At 35.0% G+C, this 18,585-nt stretch overlaps 1 protein-coding gene across 7 annotated transcripts in view; it reads left to right on the top strand.

Annotated features, from left to right (window-relative positions):
• The window catches only part of SCAF8 (SR-related CTD associated factor 8), a 185,990-nt gene that overhangs the window by 19,850 nt on the left and 147,555 nt on the right, over positions 1 to 18,585 (top strand). For all 7 annotated transcript variants that reach the window (XM_012759849.3, XM_012759847.3, XM_012759850.3 and 4 more), the window contains 2 exons: positions 13,260 to 13,343; positions 17,567 to 17,611. In XM_012759849.3, the coding sequence (XP_012615303.2) occupies positions 13,260 to 13,343; positions 17,567 to 17,611 (129 nt within the window). The remainder of the gene's footprint in view (positions 1 to 13,259; positions 13,344 to 17,566; positions 17,612 to 18,585) is intronic.

The following is an 18,585-nucleotide window of genomic DNA, read 5'->3' as shown; positions in this document are numbered from 1 at the left end:
TACATAAATATAACAGGAAGAAAAGTGTCACCCAAGATTGGTCAGCATACTTCATTATTTTCTGTTTTGTTCTGTTTTATTTTAACTGGGTGAGAATTACCTTAACAAAGTTTTCATCTAGTGGATTTGCTAGATTATGGAAAGAATGGCATGCAATAGAAAAAAGAAATGTGTGGTAGGACTTTTTTCCTTTTAATTTTAAGAAATTTTGTGTGCCTAATATATTCAGTTGCTATAACAGATTTTTTTCTGAACATTTTTTCTTATTTTTGTATTTAATTCTTATATTTATGAAGTTATAATTATTACAGTTATTTTATATTTATCATTGAACATAATAGACATTTCCATATTTCTACATTAATATATTGGGTTAACTTACTGTATCTTACTGTACCTTACTAAATTTTTCTTACTGGACATGTAGGTTGTATATATATTTTTTGTTTTTACTCTCTTAGATAATGTTGATGTGAAAATACAATTATAGCCTTTCACTTCTTAAAGTAGGTAAAGTCACTAGTAAAATTTTTCTGTCTCTTATATTTGGCTCCATACTACCTTTTTCTTCTAGATACTGTATTTTTCAGTTCTAAAATTTCCATTTGGTTTCTTTTTATAGTTTCTCTTCTCTGCTGAAAACTTCTGTCTTTGCATTTAGTTTTAGAGTGTTCAATTACTTTTTTGAGGATGATTATAACTTCGTTTAAAGTCTTTTATAATTGCAAAGTCTGTGTCATTTTGGGATTGGCATTTGTTGATTTTCTTTTCACTTGAGCACATGGACAGATATTTGTGTGTGTGTTGCTATATCAAGCAAATTTCACTTGTATACTAGACAATTTTCAATATTATGTTGTAAGACTTCATTGAAATCCTCTGAAGAAGATGGGTTTTTGTTTATCAGGCAGTCAACTTGGTTAAGTTCAGGATGCAAATTCTGTCTTGCTTTTTTGTCATGTGTCCAGTGTAGTTCAATTTTCAAAGGATATGTTCTGTTGTACCCAACACATGTTCTACTTGAGAGTTAGTCTAGAAATTGGGCAGTGATTTACTTGGCTTTTAGTTCAGTGCCGTTGCTGTGGTTCTTTGGATCTGTTTCATGTAGGCACAATTGTAGAATGAGCCTAGGACTTAGTTCAAACACAAAATTAGGGGATCCTCTTCTCCAGCTCTCTCTTGGATTCCCGTACATTCTCCAGATCTCAGGACTCCCTTTTCCCTGGCTAAAAAGTCCAGGTTATCTTCTAGGCTTAGCCTTCAGAGTAAAGTGGTAAGAGAAAGAGATAGAACGCCTACCCCATTCTTTGGATAATAGGACTCCTTTTTCTTGTTCCTCTGGCCAGAGATCAATCTTCTTTTGGTGTTTTAGATGCCAGTATGGCAACAGAGTCTGCCTTTGAACCATTGGCAGAATAGGGGAGAAAAGGGAAACTCTTCTCCTTTTTTCCCCTCCTCCTCCACAGCATGGAGGAGTCCTTTTATCTACACTTCTGGCTAAACATAGGGGGTTTCTCCTAGTGTTTTTGCCTCTGCTGTTGGCTGCAACCTTTTGTGATTCTGCCAGCACTGGGATCAAAGCCAGGAGATCATAGATCATACAAAACACTGTAAGATTACCTTAGGTACTATACAGCTGCCTTCCTCCTTAGCTTTCACTGGTCATTATTGAGGTTTGACTCTCAGTCTCCAGTTTGCCTGCTGTTTCATTAGGTCATTAAATATGAAATGTAGGATTTCAAGTCAAATGTTTAGTATTTTTTAATATCACAAAGAAGAAGCAGTATAATTAAAGTGTGTGCCTAAACTGTTGACACAGTTTTGCCATCTTAATGGTAGCTAGTTTATGCCAGAAACGAAGAAGCCTGGAGAGCGAGTGACGGTGAAATTGCGAAAGGTGTTTTCCACAGCTCGTTGAGAATTGAATATTTTTCCTTGCAAGTGGTCCAAAGCCTAGAAAAAGTGGTAGTCAGTTGGTGTAAGGTCCGGTGAATACGGTGGATGACAGAGAGTTTCCAAGTCCAGCTTCTATAGTTTGAGCAGTGTTGTTTTTTGTGACATGAAGATTGGCTTATCTCTGGTGACCAATCTTGGCAGCTTAATTGGAACCATCCTCATTACTTCATCCAGTTGATTGCAGTAGATATCTGCTGCAGTGGATTGACCAGGTTTCATGAAGCTGTAGTGGATAATACCAGTGCTGGACCACCAAACAGACACTATTAGCTTCTTTTGATGAATATTCTGTTTTGGACTGTGTTTTGGCACTTAATCTTTATCCAGCTATTGTGCTGAACACTTGCGATTGTCAAAAAGAATCCATTTTTCATCACATGTACCATCTGTGATGTAGAAGTGATTCACCTTTATGTCGTGACAGCAAAGAAAGGCAAGCTTCAAGACGATTTCTCTTCTGATGCTCATTTAATTCATGCAGTACCCATCTATCCTTCTTCCTTACCTTGCCAATTTATTTCAAATTGTCTAATTTGAATAGTAATGTCAAACTTTGCTGCTAATTCACATGTAGGTTGAGATAGATTTGCTTCCACTATAGCTTCCAGCTCATTATCCACCTTGATCTCAGGTCACCTACATGGCTCATTTTCAAGATTAGAATCACCAGAATGGAACTTCCAAACCATCAACACACTGTGTGTTCATTAGCCACATCCTTCCCAAACTCTACATTGATATTTTATTTTGAGCTATCTGTGCTGCATTAAATTGTTTCATGATGGGACTCATTCAAAAATAACATGAATTTTTGACTATCTTTGATTTCACAAAAATTGCTCTTAAAAAAAATTGAAAGATAAACACAAGCCAAAATGTGCATTTGAAAGAATGAAAATGTACCTTCATCATAAAAAAAGTGTCAAAGTGTCAGAGAGATCAACTGTAAAACTTAGTACTTAAGGAAGTCAGACATTCCATACTTAGTAACCTAATAATTTTGAGTTTTCAGGTAGTTGATTTTTGTGAGGTTTTTAGTTGTCATCAGTGAGAGAGACCCATGAGTTGACTTGCTCCATCTTGGCAGGCACCGTAAAGCCTATGTACTTTTTGGAGTATTTTTTAATCCCTTTTATTCCAGGAGTTTGGAAAGGATATGGAAATTTGTGTGTTGAATTAAAGGACGTATGCAAACAATTTTTTGTGGGCTAAATTCAGTTTTTTATGTAACTTTTTTGAGGGAGTTGATTATAGTTTCTCTTCATTCCAAAGCAGATCTGAACTAATTTAGATTCTAAAATAGGATTCCTCCTTTTTTTAAACAGTATTCAAAACTGTATTGTTAACCATGGACAATTGCCATGCTTGAAAAATGGGATATTCTGCTTAATAATATGACAGGTTAATTATTTATGTGAAAATTCTTGTAGCCCATAGGGAATGATAATTAGTTTTAAAGCATATAAGCATTTGTATGTCATAATCATCTTGTTAGCACTTTTAAAAATCTGGGCTCCATTTTCTTTCTTTTTTTTTTTTTTTAAGTAAAAAATTCCACCCCCACCCCAGAAAGCTTGGTAAATTAGTTTAGTCTTACTAGACAGGTGTTTGCATACTTCAGTTTTATTCTAGGAAAATGGACATAATTTCCCCATATAATATCTTGTACCTTAAAAAGGGGGGCTCTGGATTTGAGATTCTGAGAAAGATATACAATGTTGCCTATTCTTCACCACGTTATTATCTTTATTGTGTATCTAACTATACAAACTGTTTCTTTAGTTTACTAGAATATTGTCTTCTTCGAAAGTAAACAACTGGAAGTTCCATGAAAGATTTGTCTACTTTGTTATACTTTCTCCTTGGTGCCTAGCACTATCCAAGTATATTTTGAATGAGTGATGCATTGTGAGACTATGTGTTTTTTTGTATTTTCCAATTTTTTTATTTTAAAATATTTTCTACCCAAAAAAAGTTATGAAAAATTTTTTTTAAAAGAAAAGATTATTTCATATGTTTGGTAACTAGTTATTAGGTGTTTTAACATTTCTGATTGTATATGCTTTGGTATTTGCAATTACAGTCCTTTTTTTTTTTTAAAGATGCCTTTGAAACACTTTGAAGTTTTCATACCAGCATGTTTCTTAGTATAAAACTGTTGTGCCTTTATTAAAAGCCTAATCTGGAAGGGTCTTTTCAGAATGTCTGTAATGTCTCATTTTGGCCTTTGCTCTTTAAAAATTCTGATTGCTCAAGGATATTGCTACATCAGTAGAAGTTAACCCAGACTTATATTATGTGGTGCACAAAGAAATTTACTTTAAAAATCTTAATAAGAGGAGAGGGGAGAGCTTGAATATACTCTCCAGGGATGTGAGATTGTAGTGTTTATCAAAAACAAAAACAAAACCCCCCATGTTTGTGGGGTTGAAGATGTTACCCAAATTCAGGGGTTGGCCTGGTTTTGTAAATAAGTTCTGTTGGAACACACTGTGTCCATTCATATCTGAATTGTCTATGGCTGCTTTCCTGCCACAAGGGACAACACTGAGTAGTTGGGATAGAAATAGTATGGCTTTCAAAGCCTAAAATATTTACTGTCTGGCCCTTTACAGAAAAAGTTTGCTGATCCCTGGCCTAATTGATCACAAGTAGCTTTTAAGATCTTTATTAGAGGTAAGTTTTGTGGTAGAGTATCCAGCACCAGTTAACATATCTCAGTTTGGGTAAAAGAGTACTCAAACCTTGATTCATTAGAAATTGATTTAATTTCAATAAGTTTTCAGATTAAAAATATGCATTTGCTGTGGTGCCTACAAGTGATAGTATAGAAATTAAAAATTTTGTGCGGTGAGAAGTATGAAAAAAAATTACAGAGGACACAAGCTATCAAAATCTATGTGATACAGTTCTAAGGGGAAAGTTCATAGCCTTAAAAGCCTGCATCAAAAAGACAGGAAGATCGCAAATTAACAACCTAATGTCACATCTCAAGGAACTAGAAAAAGAAGAGCAAACCAAAGCCAACAGAAGAAGTAACAAAGCTCAGAGCACAACTAAATGACATGGAAACCACAAAATACAAAAAGGATCAACAAAAGAAAAAGTTGGTTCTTTGAACAGTTAAATAAAATCGATAGACCTTTAGCTAGATTAACCAGAAAGAGAAGAGAAAGGACTCAGGTAAGAGAAAGAGAATGGAGATATTACAACTGATACCACAGAAATATAAAATAGCATTTGTGAATACTACGGAAATCTCTACACACATAAACTAGGAAACATACAGGAAATCAATAAACTAGAAACACACAACCTCTCAAGTCTGAATCAAGAAGAAATAGAAATCCTGAACAGACCAATAATGTGGAGTGAGATTGAAACAGTAATAAAAAAATCTTCCCCCCACCCAAAAGAAGCGCGCCAGAGCAGACAGATTCACAGCCGATATTTACCAGCCCTGCAGAGAACTGGTACCTATCCTACAGTAATTATTCCATAACATCGAGGAGAAGGAAATCCTCCTCAACTTTCTGTATGAAGCCATTATCACCTTGATACCAAAGCCAGGAAAGGATGCAGCAAAAAAATCCCCTACAGACCAATATCTCTTATGAATATAGATGCAAAAATCCTCAGCAAAATATTAGCAAACCAAATTCAACAGCACAACAAAAAAATAATTCACCATGATCAAGTGGGTTACATCTCAGGGGTGCAAGGATGGTTTAACACAGGGGTCCTCAAACTTTAAACGGGACCAGTTCACTGTCCCTCAGACCGTTGGAGAGTGCACCCTGTGGGCCCATGAGAGTCGGCTGCTAAGCAGGACAGGCAGCCCTGGCAAAAACACCCAGAGGGCTGGATAAATGTGCTAGGCTGCCCGCATGTGGCCCACGGGCCGTAGACTCACCACATAAACAGAAGCAAAAACAAAGACTGTATGATTATCTTAATAGATATAATTTCACTAAAATTACAAGTAGCCAAAGAAGGGGTGGGTCTGAACTAAGTCTTTATTTCAGTCACTGGAGGTCAAATGTATATAGAAAGTTTGTGTAAGGTTTTGCCACCTGACATTAGGTAATACTAGAACATGGCTTGTGAGGAGAAGAGTCTGAATAATAGCACAGCAGGCACCAGTAAACCCTAGAAAAGGAAGAATTTAATGGAACAAACTAACTGGGATCAGCAGTCACTTAAGACTTTGAAATACATGGCAGCGGCAAGCCAGATCCTGAAAAGTAGACTGGTAAAATTAAACTGTATAGAGAAAACTGGGTAGCTGGAAAGCCCAAGCCTAGAGAGCATGCAGCCAAGGTCTTCTGACCCAAGCATAGAGCTCTGAATTATTAGGCAAAGGAAAAAGAAAGGTCTCAGAATCAACTTTCATTCTTAAGCATTTTTCAGTGTAAAACCATGATGTGTTTTCTTTCCTGGATCAGATTTTGAGATATGGAGAGAATTACATTCCCAATTCTTGGAGGCAGGTTAACATATCTCATAAGAATGAGGGTTGGAATGAAGCTTGGTAGTTCCAATAGCAATGTTTATAACAGTATTAATAAGTTATCAGTTGGATAAGGAAGGTTTATTCTTGAATGCTTGCTGTGTGCTAAGCATTGTGTCATATCTTATAGATACAAAGATAGATTAAATATAGTTTTTTCATGTACATTAAATTATTTATAGAAGTTTATTAAAAGCTTCTAATGGACTGGCAGCATTTAATCACTGTATTTTTCTAAGATACTGATTTGGTATAGTGACATTCATAGAATTCTCAACAAATGGTCTTTGTGGAGGTCCTAGAGTGTTGAGGTTGGTGCTTAAGATTGAGCAGTAGTGGACTATGCAGAACACGTAAATTTGGATGAACTGACTTGGAGGGAAACTGAATGGTGACAAACGGTTTATAAAATCATGTACTAGGTTCATTTTAGTTGAATAAATTTGTACCCCATCCAATTCAAAAGGAACTTTGAAGCAGCTTAGTTAACAAAATTTAAGCACATTAGAAAACATGTTATTTTTGTATGCAACAAAACTAGTTATATATATAGCAGAGAAAAAGATGTGAATAGGCCTTTGAGATATGTGTTCAAACTAGTAAAATAAACACATCAGCAGACCCCTAGAAGCCAAGACCAAAAGCGGGAGACATGTTAAATTATCTATCTTCAATAAAAAGCAACCAAACAGGAACTAGCTGAATCGCTCTTCTGTTTCTGAATTCAAGGAGAATGTACTTTATGAATTCTTAAATAAGAGACTTTTTTGGGTACAAATAATTATTTCTTCAACAAATCAATAAAAGGCAGTATTTGAGGGGAAATTTTTAACAACCTTCTTCGAAAGTTGAGGACTTGATATAAAGGCATTCAGTGAAGAATTGGATGAAATGACCTGTTTTCTGATCAGGTTTAATAAATAAAAGGGATTTTAGAGAATCTAGAGAAATGGTTAGTTGGAAGCACATGTACAGCTGACCCTTGAACATTGAGGGTTTAGGGGGCCACACAGTCAAAAATTGGCATATAACTTTTGAGTACCCAAAACTTAACTACTAATAACCTTCTTTTGACTGGAACCCTTACCAATAACATAAAAAGTCAATTAACACGTATGTTGTATGTTATATTATTGATTGTATTCTTTTAAGCTAGAGAAAAGAAAATGTTAAGAAAATTGTAAGAAGAGGAAGTATATTTACTGTTTATTCAGTGGAAATGGGTCATAAGGGTCTTCATCCTCATCTTCAGGCTGAGTAGGCTGAGGAAGAGGAGGGGTTGGTGTTGCTGTCTCCAGTGGCAGAGGTAAAAGGGGAGGTGGGAGAGTCAGGCACACTTGGTGTAACTTTATGGAAATAGATTGTAATTTCTGTCTGACTTTCTGCTTTTTCATGTCTCTCAAAATGCTTCTGTACTGTGATACCAGTTCTCCTTCCACAGTTGCTTTAGTTTCAGTGCCTCTGTCATAGAAGGATCCATGTTATAAAATAAGTCAGACTGTCTTAAATAATCTGAACCCTTCTGTTCGATAGTCTAACATCAGTTTGTTTTCAGGCACTGCTCTTCTTATCGTCTGGTACTGGTTTTGGCACTGGTTTGGAAGCACTCATCTCTATCAAGTCATTTTCTGTTAATCTCTCTCCTTTGGTGTCTCTTAGCTCTAGAATTTCTCTAAGATCCATATGTTGAAACCCTTCACTCCCCACCTTTTTTGCCATATCCACAGTCTCTTTCATGATTTCCTTCAATGGCTGTCATAAATCCTGTGAAATCATTTATAACATCTGGACATGGTTTTCTCCAGCAAGAATTTATTGTTTCAGGCTTGATGACTTTCATGGCTTTTTCTGTAACAACAATGAAATTTTCAGTGGTGTAATCCTTCCAGAGATTCATAATGTTCTATTATTAGGGTTCTTTTACATAGCCATAACAATTGTTTCCATAGAGTGCTGCCTAGAATGAGCCTTAAAGGTTTTTATGACCTCCTGTTCTAGAAAGCTGAATTAGAGATGCTGTTTTTGGGGGCAAGTAAACCACTTTGACATCTTTGATGTTGAACTCTTGGGGTTCTGAGTGGCCAACGGCATTTTCCAATATCAGAAGGACTCCAAAAAGGTAATCCTTCACTGGCAAGGTATTTCCTGACTTCAGGAACAAAGCATCAATGGAAGCAGTCCAGAAAAAGGGTTCTCATCATCCAGGCCTTGTTGGACAACCGAAAGACTGGCAGCCGATATTTATCTCCTCTCTTCAAGGCTGAGGGTTTTGAGGGGGTTAGCAACCTTAGAGATAAGGGCAGTCCTGGTCATAAACCTGACTGCATTTGCACAGAATAGTAGAGTTAGCCTATCCCTTCCTGCCTTAAATCCTGGTGCTCACTTGTCTTCCTTACTAATAAATGTCCTTTGTGGCATTTTCCCACCTGAATAGGGCACTTTTTGTCTGCATTAAAAACCTTTTCAGGCAGATAGCCTTTCTGCTCTTTGGTGATTTTTTTTAATCGTGTCTTGGAACTCATATGCTGCCTGTTGGTCGGCAAAAGCTGCTTCTCCTTTTAACTTTGCATTTTTAAAGCCAAACCTTTTTCTAAAATTATCAAACCATTTTTTGCTGGCATTAAATTTCGCAACTTTAGATCCTTCATTTTCCTTTAAGTTGTTATATAATGACTTTGCTTTTTCTCAAATCATATTAAAGTCTATAGGTATACCTTTTTTACAGCAATCCTGCACCTACATATAAGCTGCATTTTCAATACAAGATAAAAAGATACTTCACAAAAAGTTAAAAGGTTTTCGTGCCTGCTGTTGTAGCTGCAGCCACAACTTCATGAATTTCCTTTTCTTTTTTACAATGATCCCTACCCTGGATTCATTGATCTTGAAATGGTGGGCAACCACAGCTGCAGATCTCAATCTACAGTACATGTCCAGTATTAATACTTCAACTTTTTCTTGTAATGTCAAGACTTTTCTCTGCTTCTTGGGAGCACTTCCAGCAAGCATCACTAGTGGCACTTCCTATGGTCTGATACTTAAGGTTTATGTTACTGTACTAAATGTGATGAAAAATATATGAGAACTGAGAGAGATTTTTACTACGATATACAGTTTACTGGAGAGACAAACTGCTTTATGCGGAGATGATTATTGTCACTTGATGTTTTAAGTGGATACTCAACACTTGAGCTCATTGACATAGCAACAGAAGGTGGCTATGAAATTATGATTTAATACTGTATCTTGTTTTTGCATTTCTCTGTACTGTGAATGGCACCCAATATAGTCTATAAGTATATGCTTAAGTTTTGACAAATTTAAACTTTTTGGAATAGATTTGTATATTTTTTATGGTAGTAAATTATAAAATAGAATAGTATCTACATATATTTTAAGCATTTATGACATTTTCTTAAATTTTTTCGACATTTCGAGGTTACGTGTTTCTTTCAAATTGTCAAAAATCTCCAAAAAATTTTCCAATATATTTATTGGAAAAGAAATTCATGTATAAGTGGATATGCACAGTTCAAACCTGTGTTGTTTAAGGGTCAACTGTATTAAAGTGAGCCTTTGTAATGTACTGTATTACTCAGTATTTTTCTGAGTAGTACCTGAAGTGTCTGTAGTAGATGTATTTTTAAGGGAGGGTCTCAGATGAGAGCTGACTTTTCATACTGTTGAAAATGTTTTAGAAGCAAAGCTTTAGTCTGCTAAAATCCAGACTAATGCTTGATTGAAACTTCAGGACTTTACCACAGAAAATGAAAGAAGTAATGTGTTGTCAACTGTAGAACAACCTAATGCCTCTTTATTACCCTAGTAATGTAAATAGCTATAGCATGTACCTTTAAGTGGCTGAGTGAAAGGGTTGATGGATCCTTCAATATTATTCATTTAAATGGAGAATGCCTACCAAAGAGAAGGATTTTAATAATGGCTAGCCCTTGTTTGAGAAACTTTAGTATGCACTAGAAGCTTTATATATAATGTTTCTGTGAAGTGAGTATTGTTTCTGTTTGCAAATAGAAAACGAAGGTTCAGAAGTTTAGCGACTTTTAATAAGGTGACATAGTTGGAATTCTAATCCAGATCTTTCTGTGCAAAGCTTATGCATTGCTGTGTCTTGCATATGTTTAATTCTTCCTTAATAAATACTATTCTCTGTTTGCACTGAGGATACAATTTGAAGAAAAGGAAAAAACATCTAAAAAAGACAGGGTTTGTATTCTTAGAGCTTATTCTCTAGTAAGAGGGTAGGTGTGAATTTCAGATGGGCCTGCTAAGAAATTCTGGGAAATTGACCTTTGCTTTACATGGTTTGCTGTGAACACTGTGGTTTATCTTAACATTATTTTGCACCTGATGAGAAGACTGGCATTCATGTAGCTTTTTCTAAAACAGGGAGTAGTAAAATTTCCTGTGAGTTTGACAGAGATCTAAATTTGAGTTAGTTTAAGAGCTTAAGAATCTTAAAGAGTTCTTAAAAAGTATCCGATGGAATCCTAATCTTAGTTAGGCAATATCATGAACATATGGGTACCTGTGTGGGAACTTAAGGATGTTTGCACTTCTACCAGGATTGATTTCAGCTTGGACAGCTGCTGGTATACAATTAACTTCTTATTAAATTTCATTAAAGTAGCTTACATCCTTTGTCTTTTAATGACTATCAGTCTGTGACAGTACTTTTTTTTGAGACAGGGTCTCTGTCTGTTCCCCAAGCTAGAGTGTAGCTCACTGCAACCTTACACTTCTGGGCTCAAGCAATCCTCTGGCCTCAGCTTCCTGAGTAGCTGGGACTACAGGCATGTACCACCATACCCGGCTAATTTTTCTATTTCTCTTTTGTAGGAACAGGGTCTTGCCATGTTGCTCAGGCTAGGATGGTCCTTTTTAAAAATCAAGTATTAGTTAAACAATCATACAAGTAAATGTCAGATTACTGCAATTAATGTTTCAAAGGTGAATGATATACAGTGAAAGCATAAAAGGGGGGCAGATATTGAGCTGGTTGGGGAAATAGGGAAACCTTCCCTCATTAGATGATGCTTTAATTCAGGTGGATGAGTACACATTATAGTGGGGAGGCCCTAGTGGAGAGTGGTCCAAATAGAGGAAATAAGCCTCATCTTAAAGGTGGTATGGCAGGGAGCTGAAAAAAAGATCATTGTGTGTCTGCAGCAGAGGTCTGGGTGCATGGTGTGTAATGAGTCTGGAAAGTTAGACAGGAGTCAGACCAGGCAAGGTCTTATATATACAGATTTTTTGTGTTTTTTTAATACAAAGAGTGAGGAGTCGTTGACCATTCTAAAGGGGTTGTGGGAGTGGTTGGGTGTCAGTTAGTCTCCGGATCAGATTAGGTTTTGGAAAGATAGCTATCAATGTGGTATAGAACATGCCACATTTATTTAGGTATTCTGTAGGTGAGAGATAAAGGTAATTTAGACTGATCATTGTGGTTAGAAAAGGAAGAGGAAAAAAATACAGGAGAAAACTGAGTAAATTCCAGAGATAATAAAGGATAAGCATGAATAGAATTCAGTGATGGATATGTTATAAGAGATGCTGGAATAAAAGCTATAGAGGACTCCCCAAATTTCTAGTTGGTTAACTAACAAATTCTTTTTGAGTTGTTATTTAAGCCTGTTCAAATTGTTTTTGCAGTGTTCTAATGGCTAAAGCTTAGTTTCCAGACTTCTGGTTAATATCTTATAATTGTTAAAAATCTTAGCATCAGTGAATACACTGGATTTTTAAAATCAGTATTCATTTAAGCTTAGTTACTTGTCTGTTGCCTAATTCCTCCACCTTGTCTTTCACTGTTTTCCAGGCACTATTATTTTCCTTTGCTTCTATGAGAAATTTCAAAACAAAGATGGGTGGGATTATTGTTAGATCCCTTGATTTTTAAAAGCAGTTTTTATTGAGATACATACCATAAAATCAGCCAATTTAAAGTGTACAATTCAGTGGTTTTTACTATATTTACAGAGTTGTACAATCATCACCACAGTCAATTTTAGAATATTTTCCTTATTCAAACAAAAACACTGAATACTACTCATTAGTTGTCATTCCTTGTTTCTCCCCAACCATCTCAGCCCTGCACAACCATCAATAGATTTACTTTTTCTGGATATTTTATATAAATGGAATCATATAATACGTGGTCTTTTTAATCTGGCTTTTTTAACTTAGCATAATGTTTTTGAGGTTCGGTCATGTGGTAATGTGTATCAGTACTTCATTCCTTTTTATGGCTCATATTTCATTAAACAGATACAGCACATTTAGTTATCCATTCGTTGATGGACTTTTGGATTGTTTTTCCTTTTTTATGAATTTTGAATGAATAATGCTATAGTGAACATTCATGTATAGATTTTTACTTGAATTATGTTCTTGATTCTCTTGGGTATATACCTAGGGGTGGAGTTGGCTGGGTCATATGTTAACTGTTTAATTTTTTGAGGAACTGTCCAACAGTTTTCCAAAGCTACGCCATTTTACATTGCCACCAGCAGTGTGTAATAGTTCCAGTTTCTCCACATTCTTGCTAACACTTGATATCCTGTCTTTTTTATTACAGGCAAGTAACTGTTAACTGATAGCTCATTATAGTTTTGATATGCATTTCCCTGATGGCTATAGATGTTGAGCTCGATTTTAAAAGAAAAGCAGCAGTTTGATTTTATTGAGAATATAAAACTGGAAATGTTTAATAGTTTCATGTAATTGCTTGGAGACACTTTTGCTGTATTTAAAATTTGTTCTTCTTTTTCATCAGTTGTATTCCCTGAATGACTATAAACCACCCATTTCTAAAGCGAAAATGACCCAAATTACTAAGGCAGCCATCAAAGCTATTAAGGTGAGTAATAAATTTTACTCTTGTGTTTCAAAAGAAAATACTACACTAATATTTTGTGTGTGGGGGAAAAATTTTATAGATTATATATTCTTTTCTGCTTTATAGTGTTAATACATGATCATTGTGGAAAAACATAAAAAAGAAAATTTATCACCTGCAAACTCTCCCACCTAGAGATAGATACCTTTGATAAATATTTTTCCATAAACTTTGAAGGAATAATTTTTCCTTACCTTTCTTAGGCAATATTTTGGACATATCCACATTGAGGAGAGTGTTTTTAACACTGTTTTTGTCACATTGACTTTGCGGAATCTTGAAACACAAGTTGGTAAAAGGTTTCTAAATATTAATATATTAATGTTCTTCCTTATTAAATCTATTATAGATTTGAAAATGGACCATTATGGAGAATAGTTGGGCCTCGCTGTACATAAGATATATGAACTGTGGGAAAATACCATAGACATTAAGCCATTGCTCTAATACAGTTGGTTTTGAACCTCTGTTGACTCATGGATACTTCTGAAAATCTCAGGAAAGGGTTGGATCCTCTCCAGAGAAACACACATATGCACAAAACTTTACATAGAATTCCTTGGCTCAAGGACCCTTTGAAGTTAGTCACAGCCATTTTCCCAAGACATTCTTATCCCCAGGGCTAAGACTCTTGCTTTAGTAGGGCTGTTAAAATTGAGAATGAATAAGTGCTTATTTCTAACTAAGTAGGTATTAACCTATGAATATTTAGTGATATGTTTTCCTACTCTAAATTAAGCATAAGCATAACCAGAGGCACCAGCTATTTAAATTGTCTTTTGAATATCAGTAATGTATTAAATTTAACAAATTCCTACTTACTAGTAATTGTTACTGGGAGAAAATTTAGGTAATTAGTTGATTTTACAGTTTTCTAATGGCCAAAGCTTAGTTTTCAGACTTGTAGTAAATATCTGACATCATTGTAGTTAAAATCCCTATACCTAACATGCAGAAAATCAAAGAGAAGTTCAGTGACACATAGCCACATTTAAGGCAGAAAATTCTTCAAAGAAGTAATTTTTCAGGGTATCTATGAGCTTAATATAGAATAAGTTTATTGTCTTACACTTTCTTATCTGTAGTATTCTGCATTATGATCTGAATCTAATGATCATGACCATGTGAGGGTATGCAAACATGTATAATTGTTTTTATTCTGTGAATATTAGTAGTTGATGCATTTTACATAACTTGTTGAGAAGAATACATTTTTCACTGAAGGACTTACTGAGGTGTAGGTGCTAACATTATTTCCTGTTTTTAGATGTCAGAAAGGACTAAGAAATTAAATACTTCACAATAGTAGGGGTGAATACAGCTAGAATTTGAATCCAGGTTTCTGTCACTCAAGAGCCTACCTCTTTGGGTGTGGTGGCACAGTCCTAGCTGCTTAGGAGGCTGATGTGGGAGGGCTGCTTTAGCCCAGAGCTAGCCTGGGCAACATAGCGAAAGACTGTCTCAAAGAAAAAAAAGTGCTAAGAAGAGTAAATGTGGTTTTTTTTTTTTTTTTTTTTGAGACAGAGTCTCACTTTGTTGCCTAGGCTAGAGTGAGTGCCGTGGCGTCAGCCTAGCTCACAGCAACCTCAAACTCCTGGGCTCAAGCAATCCTACTGCCTCAGCCTCCCGAGTAGCTGGGACTACAGGCATGTGCCACCATGCCCGGCTAATTTTTTTCTATATATATATTAGTTGGCCATTTAATTTTTTTCCATTTTTATAGTAGAGACAGGGTCTCGCTCAGGCTGGTTTTGAACTCCTGACCTCGAGCAATCCGCCCGCCTCCGCCTCCCAGAGAGCTAGGATTACAGGCGTGAGCCACCGCGCCCGGCAGTGTTTTTTTTTTTTTTAAAGTCTAACTTTTAATTATTGTGATACACTGTACAGTTTTTATTATTTTCTTAATTTTGAAAAAATTTAAACAAGTTGTAAAATATTTTGAGAGCATCACATATTTTTCCCTTAAAATTTGCTAATTGTTAACATTTTGCTACATTTGCTTTATTTCTGTTCACGTGCAGGCCCACACACTATTCTCATTTTTTTGGCTGAATCATTTGAGAGTTAATTTTAGTCTTCATTTATAATAGTACTTATTCCTTACATATTTAATTTGAATCTCATGGGAACAAAGACATTTTTCTAAGTAACCATAATGCACAAAATCACATGCAAGAAATTTCACTTTCATATAATTATCATCTGTTATACAATTCATCCCTACATTTCAACATTTGTTGGCAGTATTGACTCTAGTAGCTGTCCCATGCACCACTGCTTTTTTAGGATCCAGTCAAGATCACTCATTATACTCATTTGTCCTTTTACCCAGCTGTTTTTTTCCCATGACATTGACATTTTTGAAGAATCTAAACCAATTGTTTTTCAGCACTGTATTATTTTATTTTTTTAGTTTTCTTCTTTAAAAATCATATTCAACCCCAAGTACTATATTATTTACAATTTCATTTAGTACATACATAACCTGAGATTTTAGCTAGCTTTTCAGTTGGATTTAAATGATACTGTGTTTCATTTTGAGGTAAGTCATTGCTTTTTATCAGTGTTTAGAGAAATAATTACCTTAATGAGTGCTTGTCAACATTGCACACTGTTAGCAAAACTCACGGATAACATTGTGGAAGAAGTCCTATGAGAATTCATGAACTCTGAATAAAGTTTAGTAAGTGGTTTTATTCTAATTATATATAGCAACTAGACGCAGAAAATACTGTCAAAGTATCTTCCTGAAGAGTTGTTCTATTCATTCAGTATGTAATTATTTAATATTTTGTATATTGATTTTAAATGTTTAGGTGCCTATAATGTGCCTAATAACTCAAGTAGTAGTTTTAGCTTTTTTACTTGGGTAACTTAAACTGTTGAGTAAACTGATGCTTTATAGTAAGTAAACTTTAACCAGACTTAAACTTGCAGGTTTTGATTTGGTGAATTTGAGTTAATGATGTTTTTTATTATGTATGTATGTAAAAATGAATGAATAAGAGAGACAGGGTCTCCCTCTGCCACCCTGGCTGTAATGCAGTGAGCAGCACTCTGGTAGCTCACTGTAATCTCAAACTCTTGGGCTCAAGTGATCCATCTGCCTCAGCCTCCCAAGTAGCTAGGACAGGTGGCATATGCCAGCCACCATGCTCAGCTAATTTTTAAAATTTTTGTAGAGTGAAGGTCTTGCTGTGTTGCGCAGGCTGGTCTCAAACTCCTGGGCTCAAGCAGTCATCCTGCCTCGGCTTCCCAAAGTGCTGGGATTATAGGCATGAGCCACCATGCCCAGCCTGTTTTTGATTTTATATATATTGGATTTTATGCTGCAATTTAGTTGAATGTTGTATTTCTTCAGTCCGAGGTAGTGTCTGCCCCTTAAAAAGCATAATTCATGAGAATAGATAGAAGCACAATTCAGCTTAGTTCTTTAAACAGAAATATGCTAACTATGGTATTGCCATTGAGGTATTAAAATTTATTAGACACAAATTCTAGATACTTTGTTAAATTTATAATTTCTATTTTTTAGGTTTATTCATACTGTTATATTTTATGAATTAAATCTTCTAAGTTTTGTTACAATTGATAGCAGATTACTAATTTTTAATCCATATGCTCACTTCTTTTTTGCTAAGTCATTTTTGTCTGGTCCATTAGGATTTTATACATTTCTGCACCTTATATATGCCTGCACTTCATTTTCCAGAAGTGGAAGATAAATGAAGTTGAAAACAACTCCATTTACATACATTTCTTAATGCTATTTGTTGCAGAGTCATTTGATTTTTCTGCTACTACCCTTGATTTAACTGATAAAATTTTACCATAAAAAAATCCTTTTCCTTCTGTTAAACTAAGAATATGCAACTGCCAGTTTACTTATGACAAGTATTTTGCTGTCAATACAACTATTTGTGAAAGTATTCTTTCATAAGACTTTGATAGAATTCTTTTATATCTGACTATGTATGTACTTCATAGAAACCCTTTACTGATTATATGGGACAGCAAGTTGCTTGTGAATGGGGTGATTGACACGAATGTTTCTCTGAAAATTCTTGATTAAAAGTTATTGTTTTGGTAGACCGTTGGAGCTATGTTAAAACCCTATGGTTAGCAGGCAGTTCTAATCTATTCAAATTAATTCTAAAATCATATTCATTTGATTTCTCTTTTAGTTCTATAAACATGTGGTACAGAGTGTAGAGAAGTTTATTCAGAAAGTAAGTATATAATTTTCCATATATATGCTAATTATACTGTAATTATATATTAATGTCTGTGTTCTTCTTTAAGTCAAATACCCAAGTTTAAGTTGTTTTGATGGAATGTTAAGAAGTGGTTCCAGTTATTTTATTTTCTAATTAAGAAATAAAATGAAAGTGTCTTTTGGATAATTATAAAAACAATAGCTTTCAGGTAGGTTTCTTTGTTGTTGTTGTTAAATTTGCATTGCCATAATGAGCATCTGTCCCTTGAAAAAAAAGTGTCTATATGATTGATTTTTAATGGGATTAGAAACCTATGGCTTTGTAAAGCCTTTAAGGAAATTGTTACTTGTCATTTTAGCTATATGCCTATAGAGTGGCTCTCTTTTTAGATAAGGTGTGGATAAAATACTGACTGCCACCATTTCTCTTCTGCTGATTTCCTTTTTTCTGATCCATTAGGACATTAAATATTGTTACATTTTATTATATAGACCTGCAGTTCCATTTTTCCAGAGAGAGATAAAGTTGAAAGTGACTGTATTGTGTATATTTAGTAGTGCTTTTGTAACCAGAGTCAAAGTAACTAGATTATAGTTCTTTGCCCTCTGTTTTGTAATCAACACCCTTTGGATGCCACAGTTTTTGGCAGGAGTACATAAGACTTATAACTTAAAAAAATGTTACTGTAGGAAACCTCTGTTTTACTGTAATTGTACTTAGGTTTGTATTCTGCCCATGTTCACGTGCCTAGATATAAGCAGAGCCAGTTCGAGGACCAGAAGTATTTGATATTAAGGATTTAGTAAGGTTGCAGTGTGGTTTTTGAATAAAAAGAGTTGATTGAGAGAAGGGTGCAAGATTCAAAGTGAGATTTTTGTGTCACTAAACTAGCTCAGTTAATTTATGTAATTCATGATTTTTTAAAAATTCTTGTTTTCACAATATGTAAAGTACAGTATTCGTAAGACATATTTTGAGATTAAGTA

This window comes from Microcebus murinus, chromosome 5 (genome assembly GCF_040939455.1).
Source record: "Microcebus murinus isolate Inina chromosome 5, M.murinus_Inina_mat1.0, whole genome shotgun sequence".
In the NCBI taxonomy this organism is placed as follows: Eukaryota; Metazoa; Chordata; class Mammalia; order Primates; family Cheirogaleidae; genus Microcebus; species Microcebus murinus.
Note: the sequence above shows the minus strand (reverse complement) of the source record. Positions and strands in the feature narration are given on the sequence as shown.